The 19,656-nt window shown below is 53.5% G+C and overlaps 1 protein-coding gene and 1 long non-coding RNA gene across 3 annotated transcripts; both read left to right on the top strand.

The window, feature by feature from the left end:
- Positions 1-1,488: 1,488 nt before the first annotated feature.
- On the top strand, positions 1,489-7,469 carry CLEC3B (C-type lectin domain family 3 member B). Of its 2 annotated transcripts, none has more exons than XM_014462961.2 (3): positions 1,489-1,996; positions 4,840-4,938; positions 5,664-7,018. In XM_014462961.2, exons 1-3 carry the CDS (start codon positions 1,678-1,680, stop codon positions 5,903-5,905), a joined length of 660 nt encoding a protein of 219 aa, XP_014318447.1. In that variant the 5' UTR covers positions 1,489-1,677; the 3' UTR covers positions 5,906-7,018. The 2 variants fall into 2 exon arrangements, with proteins under 2 accessions (XP_014318447.1, XP_006097188.1); XM_006097126.3 differs by lacking the exon at positions 5,664-7,018 and adding an exon at positions 7,025-7,469 and having other exon boundaries at positions 1,672-1,996.
- A 218-nt stretch (positions 7,470-7,687) lies between these two features.
- LOC111827626 lies at positions 7,688-9,864 on the top strand. The gene is made up of 2 exons (XR_002831259.1): positions 7,688-7,957; positions 9,538-9,864. It is a non-coding gene; the product is annotated as an uncharacterized LOC111827626 (long non-coding RNA).
- Positions 9,865-19,656: the final 9,792 nt, after the last annotated feature.

The following is a 19,656-nucleotide window of genomic DNA, read 5'->3' as shown; positions in this document are numbered from 1 at the left end:
AGGCCTGAAGTTGTTCCTAATTTGCTGCTGGTAGCCCCCTGAAACCTGGACCTGGCAGTCACGTGGAGCCACGGAAAAGGCAACAACCCTTCTTCAATCTGTGAGAGAAGTGAGGTCACAGGGCAAACCTCTGCTCCCCAAATTGGAGAGACCAACAGGCAAATCAGAGACTCACACTGGGCCTGAAACCTCTGGGGCCATAAGCAGGAAGGGAAACCTGAGCCACACCTGTGAGCAGCTCCGTGAGTTAAAAGCTCCAGGGGAAGGGGAACCTGGGCATCAGGGGCCCCACACTTCTGTGTGTTTTATCTCCAGGAGCTCGGCCTGGTTCCCACAGTGAGTTTTGGAGAAATACTCCCCTCGTGCCGGAGGAGGGACAAAGGGGCCATTTTGAAATACATCAGAGCACTGTTTTTAACAAGGTCCCTTCAGGAGACACTTTCACCAGAGCCTCCTGGAGGAAGTGGGCGACAGAACGATTGGACTGAGAAGCAGTGACGTTCACCGCCAGAGGCACAGCCTCACTGGAAGACCTCATCGCAAGGCCAGGGACAGAGCAGAGGCAACCCTTGTTGAATCAAGGGCTGACCACCAGGCCAGCGAGGCCTGCAACGGAGGACTTCCCTCGGGAGGGTCACGAGGCCAAGGCTGCAGGCCCTGTCGGTGGTTATGACTCGGGCTGAGACTGCCCTTGCAATGCTCTTGGCGATTCGCACCCTGGACACTCTCACCTGTGAGGAGAGCGTGGGAAGTTCTGTGTCTCCCGGGCCGCTGCGCTCTGACTGGGGCCAGCCCAGCGGAGCTGAGAGGAAACATCTGTGCAGAGCGGGGGTGGGGGTGGGGGCGGGGGCGGGGGCGGGGGCGGGGCGATGTTGGGCCAGAAGTTTTCATGCTGTTTGGGCTGACGTGGGTGGGGTGGCCAGAGGGTGTTTTCTATAACTCAGACTTCCAACAGTTTGGAGGAAAAAAACAACAGGAACTTGAAAGCGAAAATGGGCCTTTTAGGGCTCTCTCCTGATTTTCCTGCCTCTGGGCTTGGTTAGGAAGATCATTCTTTGTGCAGGAAAATTGGTATAAAAAGGGGGGGAGGAGGGGTGCGTTAGTGCAGGGACATTTCCCTGAGGGTGGGTCACTCATGAACATTAGCCCCAGGTCATCTCCTGGCCGAAGCTACCCTGCCTGCTGCCCCTCGGCTGGAGAGGCCTGGGGGATGGTGCCGGCACAGCGATCCTTCACACGGGAGGATGAAATCCACAGATTCTCCGCATTGCAGGCGGCCTCTGTGAGCTGCCATTTTGATGCTCAAACCCCTGACTTTAGCCCTTGGACCCAAATCCAAGCTGGTTCTGCTGGCACGTTCCCCTCTTCCTTAAGCACTTCATGCTAACGAACATCCCTAATGCAGCGTCACTGTTCTGGAACCGCCCTGCTTAGTTTAAATACTGGTGCTGCTCCCAACATCTGAGCAGCTTGGGGAAGTCCTTCAACCTCCTGAGCCTCAGTTTCTGCGACTGTAAAATGGGGAGATGACAGGACTTCCCTCCTGTTGCTGTTGGGAAGCCTCTCTGAGCGAATTCCAGGGAAGGGCGTGACTCCGCACCTGCCCTGGGTGTGAGCTCTGAACACTAGCATGTGTTTTTCAGAATCCTAGAAAATATTTTAGAAGGCAGGGCCGGGATGCCGGGGGCTGTTCCCTGGGAGGCGAGGCTCTGCAGCTCCCAGCCTTCCCCCTTCGCAGGCGTTCTGTTTTGTTTTGCTTGGGTGCGCCCACAGCCAAGTCTGGGAGGGTTTCCTGGACAGAGGTCCTCGCGGCAGCTGCTGAAGCCGTGCAGCCCTGGTCACAGCGCCACTGCTCTCCAACCCAGGCACACTGCAGGCGGCAGCAGCATGGAGCTCTGGGGGGCCTACCTGCTCCTCTGCCTCTTCTCCCTCCTGACCCAGGTCACCGCCGAGCCACCGTCCCCCAAGGTCAAGAAGGCTGCAAATGCCAAGAAAGGTAAGGAGGGGGAGAGGGCACCTCTCCATCTTCCAGGGAGCTGGTCGCCCTCTCCTTCGCTGGGTCCTTGGGCTCATTTTCCTTCTGGATGAGTCCGGAGAACGTTAGTGAAGTCCCCCTGGGGCCTGGGAGTGCTCGCCATAGCAGGGGCGGCTGCCAGAAAGAACTGACTCTCACAGTCGGAAAGAACCTTCCAGATCATCAGAACTGACATCCACTCCTCTCCCCCTCGATGTTTTAAAGAAATCAAACCTTTTGCTCAGCTGTCTGGAGATGCTCGGCCCTCACCGGAGAGAGCCAATGGCTCTGCTTTGCAAGCTCCGAACCTCAGGTTTCTCAGCTCTAAAGTGAGGTCCTGGCCTTTGCCCCAAGGGTTGTCATGAGGATCTGATGATACAAAACTTATAAAGTGCCTGGCACATAGGATATACTTGATGCAGAAGGGGAGCAGGAATAAGTTAATTCTTGGTTCCATAGCGTATCCCAGCCTTGAAACTCAAACCAGGACACCGGAAGCAGCTTTTTCTCCCTCTGTCGCCCCTGGGGCTTGGGGTGTCTTTGGGTCACCTTGGCTGCGGCAAGGCCTGCCCTGGGAGCCTTGCCCGCAGTGAAGTCACCTCGAGCTGTGTTGAGACAACACCAGTGAAGCGCCATGGCAATGGACGGGGCTGTCACCCCCACAGGGCTCAGAGGCGGGGAGAGTTCCAGGCGCGCCAGGTCCGAGAGCGCAGAAAACACGAAGCAGGGAGGGGCGCGTGGGCGCCCTCAGGCCCCCCTCGGAGCCTCCTCCGTCCGTGGCCAGTGGCCAGTGGCCGTGGATAGTGGAGTATGTCCGTAGAGGTACATCTGGATTAGAGAGACCCACAGGGGGTGACAGACAGAACGGGCCGACCTAATGGAAATAATCCCAAGGTTCCATTTATAAAGCGAGCAAAGAAAAGTTCAAAATGGAATGGATGGTGTGCTGGCCTTTGTTTTGAAAAAGGAATTTATAGGAAAAATCCTATTTACTTGTGCATGTGTAGAATTTTTCTGGAAGCCTTTATAAGAGTGACAGTGATTATCTCGGGGAAGGAAAGCTGGTCGGTCAGCCAGAGGCGAGGCTCGCAGGGAGGCTCAGGCGGCGGGAACTCCAGGGGCCACGTGGCCACATCTGGCCCAGGAGCTCAGGTCGGCAGGATGGCCTCACAGGGGTCACAGGTCCTTAGCTCAGAAGCTGGAGGACAACCATTTCAATCACACATCCGGACTCTGAGCCTCAGAGACAGCGTTGGGGCGAGAGCCTCCTGACTCCTCACCCCGAGCGGTAGGGACCCCTCCTCCCACACCTTCCTCGGGTGGAGCACTGCTAGCACCTTCTCGTGGGCCAGTCCCTGGAGCGTGCCTTGCACACACACATTACAGAAAGGCACCCACCCCGTGTGTGGTCTGACCCAGCACAGCCAAGGGCAAGGCTTAGGCCTGGATTCGCGCCCCCATGTGTCCCCTGAGCTGAGTGCCCTTGTGTGTCCCGAGCTGAGTGCCCTTGTGTAGTGCCCTGTGCTGGTGCGCCATGTGACCGGGGACAGAGCTGCCGCAGACGGGCTGAGGCAGAGCCCCGGGCGAGGCACACACAAACCCTCCAGGCTCCTTCCCCAGCCCCAAACCCGCCCTTTTTGGCCTTACTTATCTGGGTGTCATTTTCCTCATATCTCATAAGTTGCAACACAAATTTCTGTGCACACAAGGGTGGTTTTGCTTGCATTTGTTTCCTGCCATTCCCCTGCCAAGGCATCGTATGGATGGACAGAGGCTCTGACCTCACCCCTCATGACTGTGGACTTCATGCAGGCCCAGCCAAATGGACCATGGAAGCCCTTTCCCACCCCCACCCCAAGCTGAGCACAGCTTTCTTAAAGTCCCTGGGATTTCAGGAAGACGGGTCCACCCACAGAGCTCTCAACTTACACACACGGAGCAAGACCTCTCGCTCACCAGCTCCCTGCAGGGCCTGGGGCTCACGTTAGGAGTCTGTGCTGTCAGAGGTGGGGAAGGTCAAGCTCGGAGCCATGTGGCCTAGGTTCGGGCAGCCCTGCCAGCTGCTGGCTCTGCGATACTGGGCGAGTTGCTTCAGTCTGGCCTCGGTTTGCTGTCCGTGAAGCGGTGGTGTAGAAACATTGCCCAGCTCACAGGGCTGACTGCAAGCCCAGCACTGTTCACACGCTTTATTTCTCCTAGTCTCTAGTTTTCTGCGGAGTCCTCTCAGGTGGGGCTGCTACTTCCCATTTTACAGATGAGAGAACTGAATTCAGAGAGGCCGAGCACTGAATTCATGCTCCAGGTCACGCGCATCCCTGTGACCCCCGAGGCCACGCGCACCCTTACCTGTGCCACCACACTCGGTCCCGGGCTGGATCTGTGTCTTATTCCTCCTGCCTGGAGAGGGGAGCCTGGGAAGTCTCAAGGGCCCCGGCCCTGCTTCCTGTGCTCCGTTCTCTTCGGAACTGGAAGGGTGGCTGGATGGTTGGGGGTCACGGAAGACTCTGCCTGCACCCCCAGCCCAGCCCCTGCCAATCCCAACACCACAGGAACCCCAGCAATGTCCCTGAGCAAACGCCACACAGGTCTCACCTCAGCAAGAGCAAATGACAGGTCCCCCTGGCAGAGGCAAATCCTGAGCAAATACTTACACTGTCACCAGCAGACAGACAAAGCATACACCCAGAGGTCAGGTCGAGGGAGTCCTTTCCCCTTGTCCCTGATGGTTGATAGACAGAGTCTCCCCCCTCCCCGTGCCCTGCCGATCCTTACTGCCTTCCTCCCATGTTCATCATCATCTCCACGCCCTCCTGACTCCATCCTAGATGTTGTGAGCCCGAAGATGCTTGAGGAGCTCAAGAGCCAGCTGGAGAGCCTGGCCCAGGAGGTGGCCCTGCTGAAGGAGCAGCAGGCCCTGCAGACGGGTGAGTGTGGCGGCGGCCTTTCTGGGCAGCAGTGAGCCAGAGAGAAGGGCTCAGGCAGGCAGGCAGCAGTGCGCCCGAGGCCTCAGGCCAGCCCCATAGGCCGGTACTCGGAGGCCCTGGTGTGTGGCCCCTGGTGTGTCCCCAACAGACAAAAGCTCTCCCACAGAATCCATTATTACCCACCAGAAGCGGGACCCCTGCAGCGCTCTGTGGAGCAGAGGTGGCACCACCCTAACCAGTCCTGGGAGACCCTCCACTCAGCCAGGCCCTGCAGCCGTAGGGGGCGTTGGCTTCACCCCCTGTGTGTCAGCAGCTTTGCTGACACTGTCACTCTTTTTTGTTTTTTAATATGTTTTTATTGATTTCAGAGAGGAAGGGAGAGGGAAGAGACAGATAGAAACATCAATGATCAGAACCATTGATTGGCTGCCTCCTGCACGCCCCACACTAGAGATCGAGCCTGCAACCCAGGCATGTGCCCTGACCGAGAATTGAACCAGTGACCTCCTGGTTCATAGGTCGACACTCAACTACTGAGCCACACCGGCCAGGCCATCGACTCATTCTTCACAGAAAACCCACGCAATGGGCCTATTGCTATAACCCCGCCTCCATTTCCTACCCAGCAGCTGAGTCCCCTCCCCTGCTGCCTCCTCAGAAACCTCCAAATCCTTTTCACTGGGCAGTTTTCACACATCCTCTCCCTCTCAGATCTTTTCTTCCAGCATCCACACTGCCATCCTTCTGTCCCTCTGCTGTGCCACACTCTGTCCCTCTACCACAGGGCCTTTGCACATGCTGTTCTGGCAGCCTGAACTGTTCCGCCAAGAGCCACGTAATAAATACCTCCAGCAACACCATCTCAAAGTATCTAATCCCTCTTCTCAATCAGTTAAAAGCTTCACAGAATGATGTTCTTTCCTTTATCTCATTTATGGCAATTTGTAATGTTATATTCATGTGTTGATTTATGTCTTCACTGTGAGCCCCAGGAACACAGCAGCTAAGTTTGCTTCTGGTTGCCCTTGTCTCTCCCACCACCCTGCCCAGCACAGTGCCTGCCACATATCAACACTCCGTAAATCTCTGCTAAGGGAGGACAAACACAGGACTCTGGACAACGTGCTTAACCTGGCTGGTGGGGAAAGGGGGGCTCTAGGAAGGAAATGTCTACCATGTTTAGGCTTCAAGTAATAGAAAACTAAGAGTAGCTTAAACAACAAGAGAATCTGGAAGTAGCTCATTCCTGCACCGAGACAGACAAGGAGGGGGGAGCGGGAAGGGGTGCTGGCTGGATCAGCCACAGTGTCTGCATGAGCGCAGTGCCACCCTGGGCCTCATTTCCTCACTGTAAAGTGGACGGGGTGGGGGTAGAGGTGCAGGAAAGCTCCAAGGTCTCTCCAAGGTCTAAGCTTTGTGCTTGTGCAAAGTCCTGATAACCCAGGTGCCACCGTCCCCTGAGGTGAGGGCAGATGGTGGGGACCTCCCTGCACAAAGTCCAAGGCACAAGGGAATCCCAAGAGCCCCTCTTCTCCACTGAGTCCCAGGCGGTCACGGTCTCTGGGCCTCCTTGGGGACCTTCTCCCTCTCATTGTCCTTTCCACCACCACCACCTGCAGATCACCTTGTCTGCAGCCCACCCAAAGCATACGGCTCTGTTGACCTAGCCAGAGTTGAGGGGTTAGGGGAGCACCCTCCTCCTGGCATCTGCCCCTCACCCCCCCCCCCCAATCTGCAACCACATGTGAGGTCCCCAGCCAGCCAGCCTCTGCCAGACACAGGGAGGCAGAGGTGACCTTGCCAGGGCCCTGCTCCCAGAAGCCTCCATACATTCATGCAGTGCACTCACTGGAACCCTTCCAGGAGGAGGAGGGAGATACAGAGGGGCTGCCAGCAGAGGGCGCCGCAGGAGCAAAGGGCTGATTGCCCGCCCAGCACTGCTCTCAGGCTTTGTCTTCGTCTAGTTTTCTGCATGAACCCAGGGGGTCACGCCTAGGGCACAGCCACAGAATAATAGCGGGGACGGTCAGTGGGCGCTCTGGCTCGGGACCGGGGACCCTGGTGACGGCCCTCTCTCCCCTCCCAGTCTGCCTGAAGGGCACCAAGGTGCACATGAAGTGCTTTCTGGCCTTCGCCCAGGCCAAGACCTTCCACGAGGCCAGCGAGGACTGCATCTCGCGCGGGGGCACGCTGGGCACCCCGCAGACGGGCTCGGAGAACGACGCGATGTTCGAGTACCTGCGGCAGAGCGTGGGCAGCGAGGCCGAGATCTGGCTGGGCCTCAACGACATGGCGGCGGAGGGCGACTGGGTGGACATGACCGGCGGCCGCATCGCCTACAAGAACTGGGAGACGGAGATCACGGCGCAGCCCGACGGGGGCAAGGCCGAGAACTGCGCCACCCTGGCCGGCGCCGCCAACGGCAAGTGGTTCGACAAGCGATGCCGCGACAAGCTGCCCTACATCTGCCAGTTCGCCATCGTGTAGCCTGGGGACCCCGAGGAGGGGCGGGGGTGGGGGTGGGGGGGGATCGTGGGGGCCACAGGGGGCTGTGGGGGCCTTCCAGCCTCGGACCCCTGCTCACAGATGCCCTGCAGTGCTTGGAGCCTCCTTTTGCAAATAAAGTCGGTGCAGCTTTTGGAGAGTGGCTGCGTCCGTGCGGGGTGCGGGGTGCGGGGTGCTGGGGGGGGGGGCGTGTGAAGGCGGCTGGACACGTGAGTGGATGCTGGAGAGAAGGGCTTCAGGGAGGGAGGAGGAAGAGAACCCTGCCGGCTGCTGCCTTTTTTTTTTTTTTAATAACTTTTATTTTTCGTATCATTTCCTATATACAGAAAAGTTGCAACCATTCCTGTGTGCCCTTCAATTCGATTCTCCAGACATTAACATTCCCCTTATTCTCTTTACCCTTTTATTTTTTCTGAACCATTGGGCAGTACATTGCAGGCGTGATGTTCCCTACCCCCAGATATTTGAGTGTGTTTCCGGAAAGCAAGGACATTTTCTTGCATCTGTTGTCAAGGTGGGGAATGAACACTCTCCAGTGTGTCATCTAAGTCGCAGCCAGCGTTCAGATCCCCAGGCCTCTCTCTGAACTCCGCTTCCCCATCCGTGTTGGACTCCAGCATCCCCTCCCAACCTCGGGGCAGGGAGACCCCCACACTCCCTTTCTGGGGTGTACTTATATGCTGAGTCCTGCTGGGGGTGGGCGGGAGCAGAGGCTGCCCAAGGTGGGATCAGCACCCCACTCCTTGCCCAACACACTGGGGGGGGGGGTTTCCAGAAGCCAAATATGACCATTGCCAGGGTTGCCCGACGGCTGTGTCCCTGTTCTTCCCACTCCTCACAGAAGTCTCCAAGTTAACAAAAGCAGCTGCCACTCATTGAGCCACCATATCGCAGGCGATTTAAGTATGTCATCTTATTTAATCTTACCCACCCAGGGTAAGATGTCTTATTATCCCCATCCCCTAGAGAAGGCCGTTGAGGCTCAAGGAAGTTAACTGACTTCCTGTGGTCACACAGCTCGTAAGTAGCACAGCCAGGATTGAACCCAGGGCTGATGACAAGGGCCTTGGCCTTCCTACCACCACTCTAATGCTTGCTTCATGTCCTGGAATGTTCCCGAGATAAAACCGACGTGGCCTAGCGATCCCTAGAGGCTATTGGCCAGCTCTTGGCCTGACCTGGCCCTTCCGGTCCCGTAGGCTCAGCTCTAGTGACACCTCCTACAGGAAGCCTTCCTTATCCCACTGGCCAGGGCACTGGCCACTGTCTGGACTTCCCTAGCACCTTGTTCGGCGTGGTTGTCTTTTGCAGTGTCTCGCCTTTGGTAATAAATTGGTGACAGTGTGATTTGATCCATGGTAGTGGGTGGGCCTGCTGAGGCAGCATACTTCTGCTTGGCATTGTCACAGAAAGAGTCTCACGTAATTGCTCAATTATGGGAAGAGGTAATGAGGTCCATTTTAGGTGCAGACTCAGGCTCAGAAGGGTGATGTGACTAGTTCAAGAAGGCCCAGCAAAGAGGCAACGCTGACACTCAGATCTAGGTCTAGAAACTGAGCCGTGGGCTCTTTTTAGCACACGCAGCCATCGACCAGGAAGTAGGTGGCCAGAGGTTCCCAAGGTCCCTGAGGTGGGTGGCTGCAGGCAAGAGTGTGGGGACACGGCACTAGGACACCCGGTTGGCCAGACAGCGAGAATTACTCACTTCCGGCAGCAGGTGGCAGTATGGGCAAGAGAATGGTTACCCATCTTGGCTCAGCCGCCAGCTCTTACATTTGGGACACCTGTGGACTTCGAGCTGGGGTCCGCCTGTCCTGGGATTTTTATTTTAAATTTCGATGTTTTGTTCACCACGGATTTTTTTTGCATTAATTTTTATTTTTACAAATATCTCATCCAAGCATTATGTGTCATGATTACTGAGGGGTTTTTTTGGTGCTTCCTTCAATTTTGTACCCCAGGTGAGTGCGTCTCTCACTTCACTAGTCCCGGCCCTGGCTCAGAGGCACAAAATTAGGAGAATTTTTCAGGGTGTATATGAACAATGATAAGGAATCATTTTCTAGATCGTCAACTTCTGTGTTGCTCTACTAGGTTGAGGCCTCTTTCACAATCATCCTTTCCCTCTTTGCCTTGGTGTGTTGCCTTCGCAACAATTTGAAATATTGGTGTAGGTGTCGAAGAAGCAGAGACTGGGGGAACACTCCTTTTGCAAGGATTCCAATAGAGGGCACTTTGACCTGTCCCCGAGGAGGTCAAGTGTTAAGAGACGTCACTCTTCAGTCCCACCAACTTATCTGATCAACGTTTCTCAACGTTTACAGCTCTAAAAGTGAACACTTGAATTATTGACGCAGAACTCTGTTTCATTTTATGATGTATGAACCAATTAAAAAAGAAAAATCCATGTTTATAAAAATAGACACTAGACCTGTGATGTTTTGCTCAGCTGTGTGCTAACAGTGAATGGGTTGAGAGGATGCTGGCAAAATGTTTGAAGAGCACTGGCCTAAACCCTTCCTCTGAGAACAATGTATTTGAAAGGTGAGTAGCTCTCGCCCTGGCTGGGTAGCTCAGTTGGTTGGAGTATTGCCTGATACACCAAAGTTGTGAGTTTGATCCCCAATCAGGGCACATACAAGAATGCATAAATAAGTAGAACAACAAATCTCTCTCTCTCTCTCTCTCTCGCTCTCGCTCTTCCTCATCAATCAAAATAAAGCCACACACAAAGAAAGAAGATGTCCCTCCACTGATGTGTCCTTGATGCCTTAAACCTCTCCAGTGGTTCTCAACCTTCTGGCCCTTTAAATACAGTTCCTCATGTTGTGACCCAACCATAAAATTATTTTCATTGCTACTTCGTAACTGTAATGTTGCTACTGTTATGAATCGTAATGTAAATATCTGATATGCAGGATGGTCTTAGGCAACCCCTGTGAAAGGGTCGTTCGACCGCCAAAGGGGTTGCGACCCACAGGTTGAGAACCGCTGCTCTAGGCACTTTCTTCCTTTGATTTTGGCTTTGCTAAGAGAACATGGAGATATTAATAAAATGAGCAATGTGTATGCTCCTAATGTGTGCTGGGCCAGACCCCGAAGGCCCTTACCTTGTCCTGGCAATAACCCAGAAATTATCTCATTTAATATTCATAATAACCTAGGAGACAGGGATTACTAAACCGATTTTATAATTGAGGACAATGAGGTAGAGGTAATGAGGTCCATTTTAGGTGCAGACTCAGGCTAAATTTTTCAAAGAACACCCATCGATGAGGCTGGAGTTCCATCATAGGTCTGTTGAGTTCCAAAGCCCATATCCCATCTGTTATATACATTAAATCCTTGAAGCTTGAAAGTTTCCAGATGCTTCCTGATGTGTGAAAGGTTTGTAAAAGGGAGTTGATAGTGGTGTGTATTGGTGTGTATAGTACTTGTGATTGGTGGCAAGGGCTCCTGTAAAAACACATTTTTTCCTTCCAGATTTTCTTGGGCTATTTCTGAAGCCTGATGCTAGGTTCTGTGTCGCCTGCCTTTCATGGGTGACTCATTTATGAGCATCGTTTATGAATCTTTCAAGCTAAAAATCATGGCACAGCCTGCAAAACAACGAACCACTTTCCCCACTAGGATGCACTGGCGTGTCATGCAATGTGAGATACAGCCAGCAAGAACCATCTCCAAGGCCAATGCCATCTTCAGGCGAAAGAACTGAGGAGCACAGGGAGGCTGAGTGGCCAGTGAGGGGAAGCAGAGTTTGCCAAAATATGCCTCTTGGAAACATGGGTTATTTTAAGCTGTTTTTTTAAGACTGTCCCCACGCTTCAAGGAATTCATCTAGAAAAACCTGCCTAAAGAAAGGGAGCATCACCTTAGCATCAAAATATGACCTAAGTGTAGCAGATGGGGAAGAATCTAGAAGGGCTCCCCTCTGTGTCCCGCTGGTGTGCCAGATGCTTGCTCCCGCTCATCTACCTGTGAACTGCCCACCTTCCTCTGCAGTCCCAGACCCTGGCCTCCTCTTAGTCCAGAATGTTATATATAGGCCTCAACTGCCCCATTTGTCCTGGAGTCCCATATTCTCAGGGAACTCACCTACATACCCAAGTAAGGAACTCTCCCCATTGATGATTAAGTTTGTCCTGCAAGGTTTCAGCTTGCACAGTTGTTTTTCAAGTCCCCAAACGACTGTGCCTGTGGAGAGCGGCTACAGTGTTTGGACAGGTTCAAGCCTCGGACTAATGAGAGGGTGCTGGTCCTCTCGTGGCAAAGCCACGTGCAAGTCCCAGCTTGGAAGGCAAAGCCCTCCCAGCACAATTGTAGCCGAAGGCTATGTTTGTAAGCTTGATCTTATGGTCCGAACCTGTAGCCCCACGTGGCTGAGTGATGTGGGCTTGATAGATTTCAGGTGCATGTAATTGAGTAGGTTCGAAACCCACGAGAAGGTTGTAAACATCTTGACCACGCCCTTACTTTGCCTCGTGGAAACTGGCTATAAAACAAAGACTCGGCTTGTACTGCGTGGCGCTGTCTCTCCGTCAGAGGGGGCAGCGTCCCAGCCAGACCCAGCTTTCCTCTCTTGAAAAGTCTCAATCCTTCAGTGCCCCCTCTCAGGCTCACCGAACCTGGCTGTGCTGGCTCGGCACATGTGACTCCTGTATTGACAGAGATATGGGAATGATCAGTAAACCAGCAAGGGGCTGTCGGGGCATTCCAAGGCCGGCCAGGAGCACCGAGGGGCAGAAGGGCCAGGGGACACCACGGAAAGCCATCTCTGTGTGGAGGACACAGCCACACACAGTGTGTGGCCCGGAGCACAGAGCTGTCTATGCCTGCAGGTGCTCCCGCTGGGTGAGCCCAGTTGGAAGGCAGCTCGCAGCAGGTCCAGACGATGCCCTCTTGGATCCCTGTCGGCGCCAAGCTGTCTCACTGTCTACTGACCACACCCTCCTCCCTTCCCTTGACATAAAAGATGCCTGAATTTGGGGCTTTCTTAAGAGGGATCTGAGGATTAGTTCTCCCATCTTCTCAGTTGGCACCTTCCCAATCAATAAACCTTTCCTAATTCCACACACTGGCGTATTGATTGTTGGCCTTTCTTTTGAAGCATTAGGCACTCGAACCTTGTACCTGTAACGGTCCCTGTCCCTGGGCGTCTCCCCTCTAAGCCCATTTAAATCAGCCATGCTGCCTGACTCCTTGTAAGAGGACCGAGAGGATCAGCAGGGCATTTTCTGCCCTCAGCACTACCGACGACCTGGGCAGGATCGTTCTCTGTTCCGGGGGCTCTTCTGTGCTTTGTAAGATGTTTAGTAGCACCTCGGCCTTTACCCACTAGGCGCCAGCTGTCACAGCTAAAATGTCTGCAGACAGCCCCGGCCACGTGGATCGGTTGGTTGGAGCATCGTCCTGTGCACCAAAAGGTGACGGGTTTGATCCTTGGTCGGGGCACATGTGGAGGCAACCTACCGATGTTTCTCAATTTAAAAAAATACTTTTGCCCTAACCGGTTTGGCTCAGTGGATAGAGCGTCGGTCTGCGGACTGAAGGGTTCGATTCTGGTCAAGGGCATGTACCTTGGTTGCGGGCACATCCCCAGTAGGGGGTGTGCAAGAGGCAGCTGATTGATGTTTCTCTCTCATCAATGTTTCTAACTCTATCCCTCTCCCTTCCTCTGTAAAAAATCAATAAAATATATATATAAAAATAAATTATACTTTTTACAATAAAAAAATAAAAAATACTTTTTACATTAAAAAAATGCAGAAATTACCAAACGTTCCCTGGTGAAGCAAAATCGACCCCCACTTTACCCCCCCGTTGAGAAGTTGAGAAACAGCTAGGGCCAGGGGCCTGTGACGCTGGAACAGGAAGTGCAAAAGTATTGGTTGAGACAGACTTTGATGTTTCAAATTCCAAATCCGCCATTTCACATGCCTTACAAAGAAACCATATTTCCCAAGCTAAAATTCAGGACACGTGACTTAACAGAGTTTGATTTTTCAATCTCCTCTATGAATTGATTTATTCACCAGAAGTATACAGCTCCCATTGCTTTTGTATAGGGTTTTCCTCCCCCCACCCTTTTTTTTGCGCCGCGGGGGGGGGCGGGGTGAGGATATTTTTTCATTGAGTTTTAGGGGGAGTGGAAGGGAGGGAGGGAGGGAAACAATGGTTTTTAGAGAGTGTGGAAGGAAGGAAGGGGAGGAGGGAAGGATACATCAATGTGGGAGAGAAGCAACCTTTGGTTGCCTCCCTCGTGCATCCCAAGCAAGGCCAGGGATCGAACCTGCAACTCAGGAACCGGGCCCTTTGGTCTGAGGGACGCTCTAACCGATGAGCACCACCGGCCAGGGCTCTCTTCCTCCCTGTATCCTCCACAGGCGTTTCCCTTAATAAAATTCTTGCATGTCTAATCCCCTCTTGGCTCTGCTTCTAGGAAAACGTGAGCTGGTTCAAAGACTCCAAGCGAGTGGTACCAGCAGTTGAATCGGGACTGGGAGGGATGCTCTGAGAAAACCTGCTGCAAGGAGCAGAGTTGACTGACAGCTCGGCGGCCACCCCGCCCGCCTGGCTACCGGGGACACAGACCAGCCTTTCCCTGTTGGCGCCCGGGCAATGACCGAGCAAGGCAGGGGCATCGGAGCTGCCCCACGCCCGCCCGCCTGCCCGCCTGCCTGGCTGGACTAGATGCCTCCCCAGTGGCCAGGACAAGGTTTTCTCAGAATTGCACTGCCCTCTGAGGTTCTCCTGCCCAGTCCCTCTCCCCCTGTCTCTTCACTCAGGTGCTCCCGGCCGTTGATTCTTCTCCAATTCTTCCCCCAATAAATCTCTTGCACTTCAAATCCCATTTTGCTGCCTGCAACATTACATCCAAAGTAGTAAGATAGTCGTATTACTTAAAATCGGGACGGACCAGAAAATTGCACTGTCCGGTCACACTACCTATGTTTCCCAAGAGGGTGGCTTGTGAGGATTGTCTATATTAAGAACGGCCACTTCTTACTGCCGTCCCCACCCCAGTCCCTGGAACTTCCTCCAATAATTCAGAAGCGACCTGCACACCAATGTTATCCCAATTCCTCTCCCCCCAACCCCCCACACCACCCCCACCCCAGTATGGCAATTCCACTGGATCCACTCAGTGACAACTATGAATCCTCTGAGCTAAGATGCTACTTCACCCCAAACCCCAAACAGATCCCCCTCATTCTGGCCCATCCCTCCTCCTCCTCCTCTTCCTCTCCCGGTGTGAGGACCCTCATCACCCCACCATGAAGACAAGAGACTGGGGAGGCAGAGAGGCCGGGCTGAGGGGGAGGCTTTGCCTTTGTAGTGAGAACGAGAAGAGCAGCCCTGGCCAGGTGCTCACAGCGGGTCGCTGCGTTCTCCTGCTGAACAGAAGCCCATCTCGCCAATCCCGATCCACCAACATCAGACGAGGGCGGGCAAAACGAGACCGTTCCGTAATCACGTCTGAGCACAGACCAAAACGAGGCCTCTGCGCACACCGCATCCATCACTGCCCACCCCCAGCGACGACAGGTGCCGGCTGTCTCTACCAACCACGGCTCTAGCTCTGTTGCTTTCGTCTGACCCTCTTGTATATAGAAACCCAGAGCAAAGCCCTGCTTTCTCTGAAGTTCCCCCCATAGCCCTTAACGCAGCTCGAGTCCCAGGAGGAGTCTGCGAACACCCTGCACTGAGATGCTCAGGGCTCCTCATGGAGACACGTGTGGCAGCTTCCTCGTCGCCACAAAGCAGCCACTCCAGCTTCGTCCCTGGTGGTCTCTTCGTCCCAGGGGCCCGTCTGAGACCAGCTTCTCCCTCTGTCTCTGAGGCGCTGGATCCAACCTATGAAAGAAAAAGAAATGAAAGGCGAGACAATGGCAAGTATGCACAGCTGAGTCTCGAGCTCGAATGCTGACTCTGGTGGCTCTATGACCTTGAAGCATGCATGCAAAGTGGAAACACACTTAACCTTCACAGGGCTGCCACGGAAGTTCTAACCGAGGCTGGGATGGGAAGGGCCCATGCGCAATGGCCGGCACACAAAGGCACCTGCTGGGGTGGGAGGACCAGGCAGGTGGAGGGAAGGACAGAGAGGGCAGGCACCTCTGTGATGCTTTAAGACTAGCAACCTAGCCCTAAGCGGTTTGGCTCAGTGGTTGAGTGTGGACCTATGAACCAGGAGGTCACGGTTCGATTCCTGGTCAGGGCACATGCCCAGGTTACAGGCTTGATCCCCAGTGTGTGTGTGTGTGTGTGTGTGTGTGTGTGTGTGTGTGTGTGTGGCGGGGGTGGGGTGGGGGTGGGGGTGGGGGGGTGGGGGGGTGTAGGGGGCAGCCAATCAATGATTCTCTTTCATCACTGATGTTCTATGTTCTCTCTCTTCCTCTCCCTTCCTCTCTGAAACATACATATACACATATATATATATTTTTTTAAAGGAAAAAAGAATAGTAACCTAGTATTTTCTCGCCTGAAGGGAGAGGAAACCCATACCAAAGCCACCCAGGTACACAAAAGCGAAAAGGAGACCCTAGTTGGTTTGGCTCAGTGGACAGAGCGTCAGCCTGTGGACTGAAGGGTAGCGAGTTTGATTCGGGTCAAGGGCACTGCCTGAGTTTCGGGCTCGGTCCCCAGTAGGGGGCCTGCAAGAGGCAGCCGATCAATGATTCTCTCCCATCATTGATGTTTCTATCTCTCTTTCCCTCTTCCTTCCTCTCTGAAATGAATAAAAACATATATATAAAAAAAAAGCGAAAAGGAGGCTGGCAGGGCTCCTGTACTGACCTGGGCCAGGTGGGCCAGAGCAGCGGGGAGGCGTGCGGAATGCCCTTGGCTGGTGGCCTTTCAGCCATGCTGTCGCCGTCACACTGCTAAGGTGTCTAGCTGTCTGCTCTAGGGGAAATCATGCTCCAAAGGAAAACCTGGGCCAATGCCGGGACTCGGGCGTCTGAGAACACACCTCCTGGCCTCCGCGGTGAGGTGTCCGCCAGGCGCTCGCCTGACCAGCCTTTGGCGGGGTCTCCCGGGGTCAACGGGCTGCGCTCCATCGGGGTCCCAGCGGTTTCTTTTCTCTCACGCCGGGGACCTCCGACCTGGTTTTAATGGGGTTGATTTTTGCACCCCGATGCTGGCCCGAGGTGCTTCACTTCTACCCCCAGGGCTGTGTGGGAGGCTCCCCGGGGCGCGGGCGAGGCCGGGCCCCCAGCCGCCTCTGCAGGCTGCACCCTGCGCCCAGCACCCGCCCTGCTTCTCCGCTGCTGTGCAGGCAGGGGGGGCGCCCCGGCGGAGGGGTCCTGGCTCCCAGCGCGAGACCAACCGAGCCAACCGCACCAACCGCCCCTCCAGGTCCCAGGAACCCAGACTCTGCGGTGGGCCCCGCCCCCCGCGCCCTGGCCCTAGTCCTGGGGGGCGGGGCTCCCCCTTCTCCAAGCCTCAAGGCTCTTTCTCACCCTCTGGGCCCCTCAGTTGTCCTCCCCTTGGGCCGTTTGAAACCACGTGGCTTGGCAGTGGGGGACAGGCGGGGGGAGGGGACAGGGGGACTCCTGCTCTTGCTTCACATGCGCCAGGATAAGAGCTTGACCTTGGCCCTAACCGGTTTGGCTCAGTGGATAGAGCGTCGGCCTGCGGACTCAAGGGTCCCAGGTTCGATTCCGGTCAAGGGCATGTACCTTGGTTGCGGGCACATCCCCAGTAGGGGAGTGTGCAGGAGGCAGCTGATCGATGTTTCTAACTCTCACTTCCTCTCACTTCCTCTTGGTAAAAAAATCAATAAAATATATCTAAATAAAATAAAAGGCTTGACCTTGTACAGGAGAAAGGTCTGGAAGGATTGGGGCCGAGGTAACCCAGGACCTTTGGTGGAGGTTTCTGCTGTTTTCTTTTGCGGGGGGGGGGGGGGGGGGAGCGGGGAAGAGGGGGCAGCCCTTGGAGAGGTCTGGGAAGGAGGCGCCCTTTATTTAATGGTCCCTGTGGTAGGGGCCCTTTCATGGGAATTTGCTGGAAGAATTTGACCGACCAAGGAGGTACAGCTCATTGACCCCCTGTTCCTTTCCTCTTGTTACCACTAACCCCACACCTTAGGGTGGCTCACTCCGGGGTCAGGGACAGAGTGTGTCCTGCAGAAGCTCGTCCCTGGCACAGCCATTATCTTCAAAACCCTCTTCCTGGTGCTTTGGGTCCTCAAAGAACTGTGGAAGGGGGACCTGGAAAAAGTCAATTCAGAAACGTGAGATGAACTAAAGCATCCTAGACGTGCCTGCCCTCTCTGCCCCAAACACTGGGTATGATGAGACGGATCATGGACGACCCAGAGTGGCCCTGGCTGGGGTGGCTCAATGGTTAGAGTGCCAGCCTGCGCACCTCGGGGTCGTGGGTTCCATTCCTGGTCAAGGGCATGCACCTGACTGGGGCATGTGCGGGAGGCAAGCAAAGATGTGTCTCTCAGACATCTTTCTTTCTTGTCCCCTCCTCCTTTCCCTCCCTTCCACTCTATCTTACAAAAAGAAAAAAGAAAAAAAGCAATGGAAATATCCCAGAGTGTCACCCAACCCAACTGAGCCTGTTTGCTTCTTTGTATTCCTGGATGGTTCCCTCTCCCCTTCAGGTGAGAGAACATTAGGTTGCTATTCTTAAAGAAACAGTAGTTCTCTCTGCAGAGCTTTGGAATCCAGATTAAACCTTGAGGTGAGCCTGTCTCTTACCGGCTCACAATCTCTAACCTTCTAGCTGCTGACGTGATAGAGTGGGTGGCTTTCTTTCCCAGTATCCAAAACGAGAGTTATTAGTTAAAGAATAATAGTGATAAATCATTGCAATATGTTTTAATTGGTTTAGAGATTAATGTAGCTTGTTTGCTAAATAACTTGCAATGCGGTCTGTTGCCTAGGGAACAGGGCTAGGAACAAAAGCTCAGAATTGGGAAAACTGAATACAAATTGGCAAAGAGCCTTCATCACATTTTATTACTGCTCCTCCAGGCACAGCCCCACATTCATGCTTCTACTTGTTTAAAAGTGTCATAGCAGCTCGAGAAAGCATGCCCGGCTTGCTGAATGAATGAGTGGTTGCCACCACCTAAGGTCTGCAATCTCTGCCCTCCTCCCCTCCCACCCGGGTCTGAACCCTCCTACCCTCCCACCCATGAATGAACCTTCCCTCGCAGCACTTTCCATGGCAACCTCTCCAATTAGCCTTAGCACAATGTCTTGCACACAGTAGGTATTCAAGAAGAGTGAATTGAAATAACGGAACTGAATTGGACGCTCCGCAGAACAAATACCACACTGTTTAGTGCTGCCCACACTCACAGACCAAAGCAGATGTGACGCCGTGTTCCATTATCGCTCAACCCTTGGCAAGGATCTGACGACAGAAACATCTTGATCTATCTGTGCTTGCAGCATCTGTAGCAAGTGTAAATTTTTCTCTTAAAAATCATGTCTCTGGCCTGGAGGAAATAAATTAGAATGACTGCTTTTTAAACACCAAAAACAAAGACTTTATTACAGGAGCTTGTTATCCGTGTTATTTATGGGAAACATAATTGAAAACACAACTGCATCCCGGGCATACCAGAGTGACTTGACACTAGACGTTATTTAAAAGGTATGAGCCGTTTTTATCTTCACATATTGGAAGTATCTCTGTTGCCAGTGTTTCTCAAAGAGATTATCTGCAGAAATATCACTGGGTTGCCTTTCAAGAGGTGGCGAGGAAGATTTCTGGAGAGATCTAACCCCTGACTGTAAGGATCAGCTCTGACGGACACATTTCCCCATCATCCTTTCCTCAGCTGGGCCTGTTTCCTCATCTGCAAAATGAGTGGGTTGGTCACTAGATAACCTTGAACATTCTTTCTACGTCTAAATTTTCAAAAGCCTTTGCCTTTTGCCAGCTGAAATGAAGGGCAGTTGGTCAGTTAATACCGACTTATGAATCCATGTTACTTTTTGTTCTTAAAGGTGATTATGTGAGGAATGGCTTCTGCTGCCACTGGTCTGCTGAAGTATTTGCTTTACCAGTGTTTGCATTTCAAGCAGAAACTGAAAATGGCAGGGGATCGAAGTCTAGCCTCTGCAAACCAGTCACTGCTTAGAATGAATCAGACTATTTAAAAAATACAGGAAATCCTGGTTAGTGTTTTTTTTTTTTCTTCTTCTATCAGTTTTATTGAAGTGTAATTTACATACAAGGAAATGTAAC

This window comes from Myotis lucifugus, unplaced genomic scaffold, assembly GCF_000147115.1.
Source record: "Myotis lucifugus unplaced genomic scaffold, Myoluc2.0 scaffold_195, whole genome shotgun sequence".
Lineage (NCBI taxonomy): Eukaryota > Metazoa > Chordata > Mammalia > Chiroptera > Vespertilionidae > Myotis > Myotis lucifugus.
This window is presented reverse-complemented; position numbering and strand designations above follow the sequence as displayed.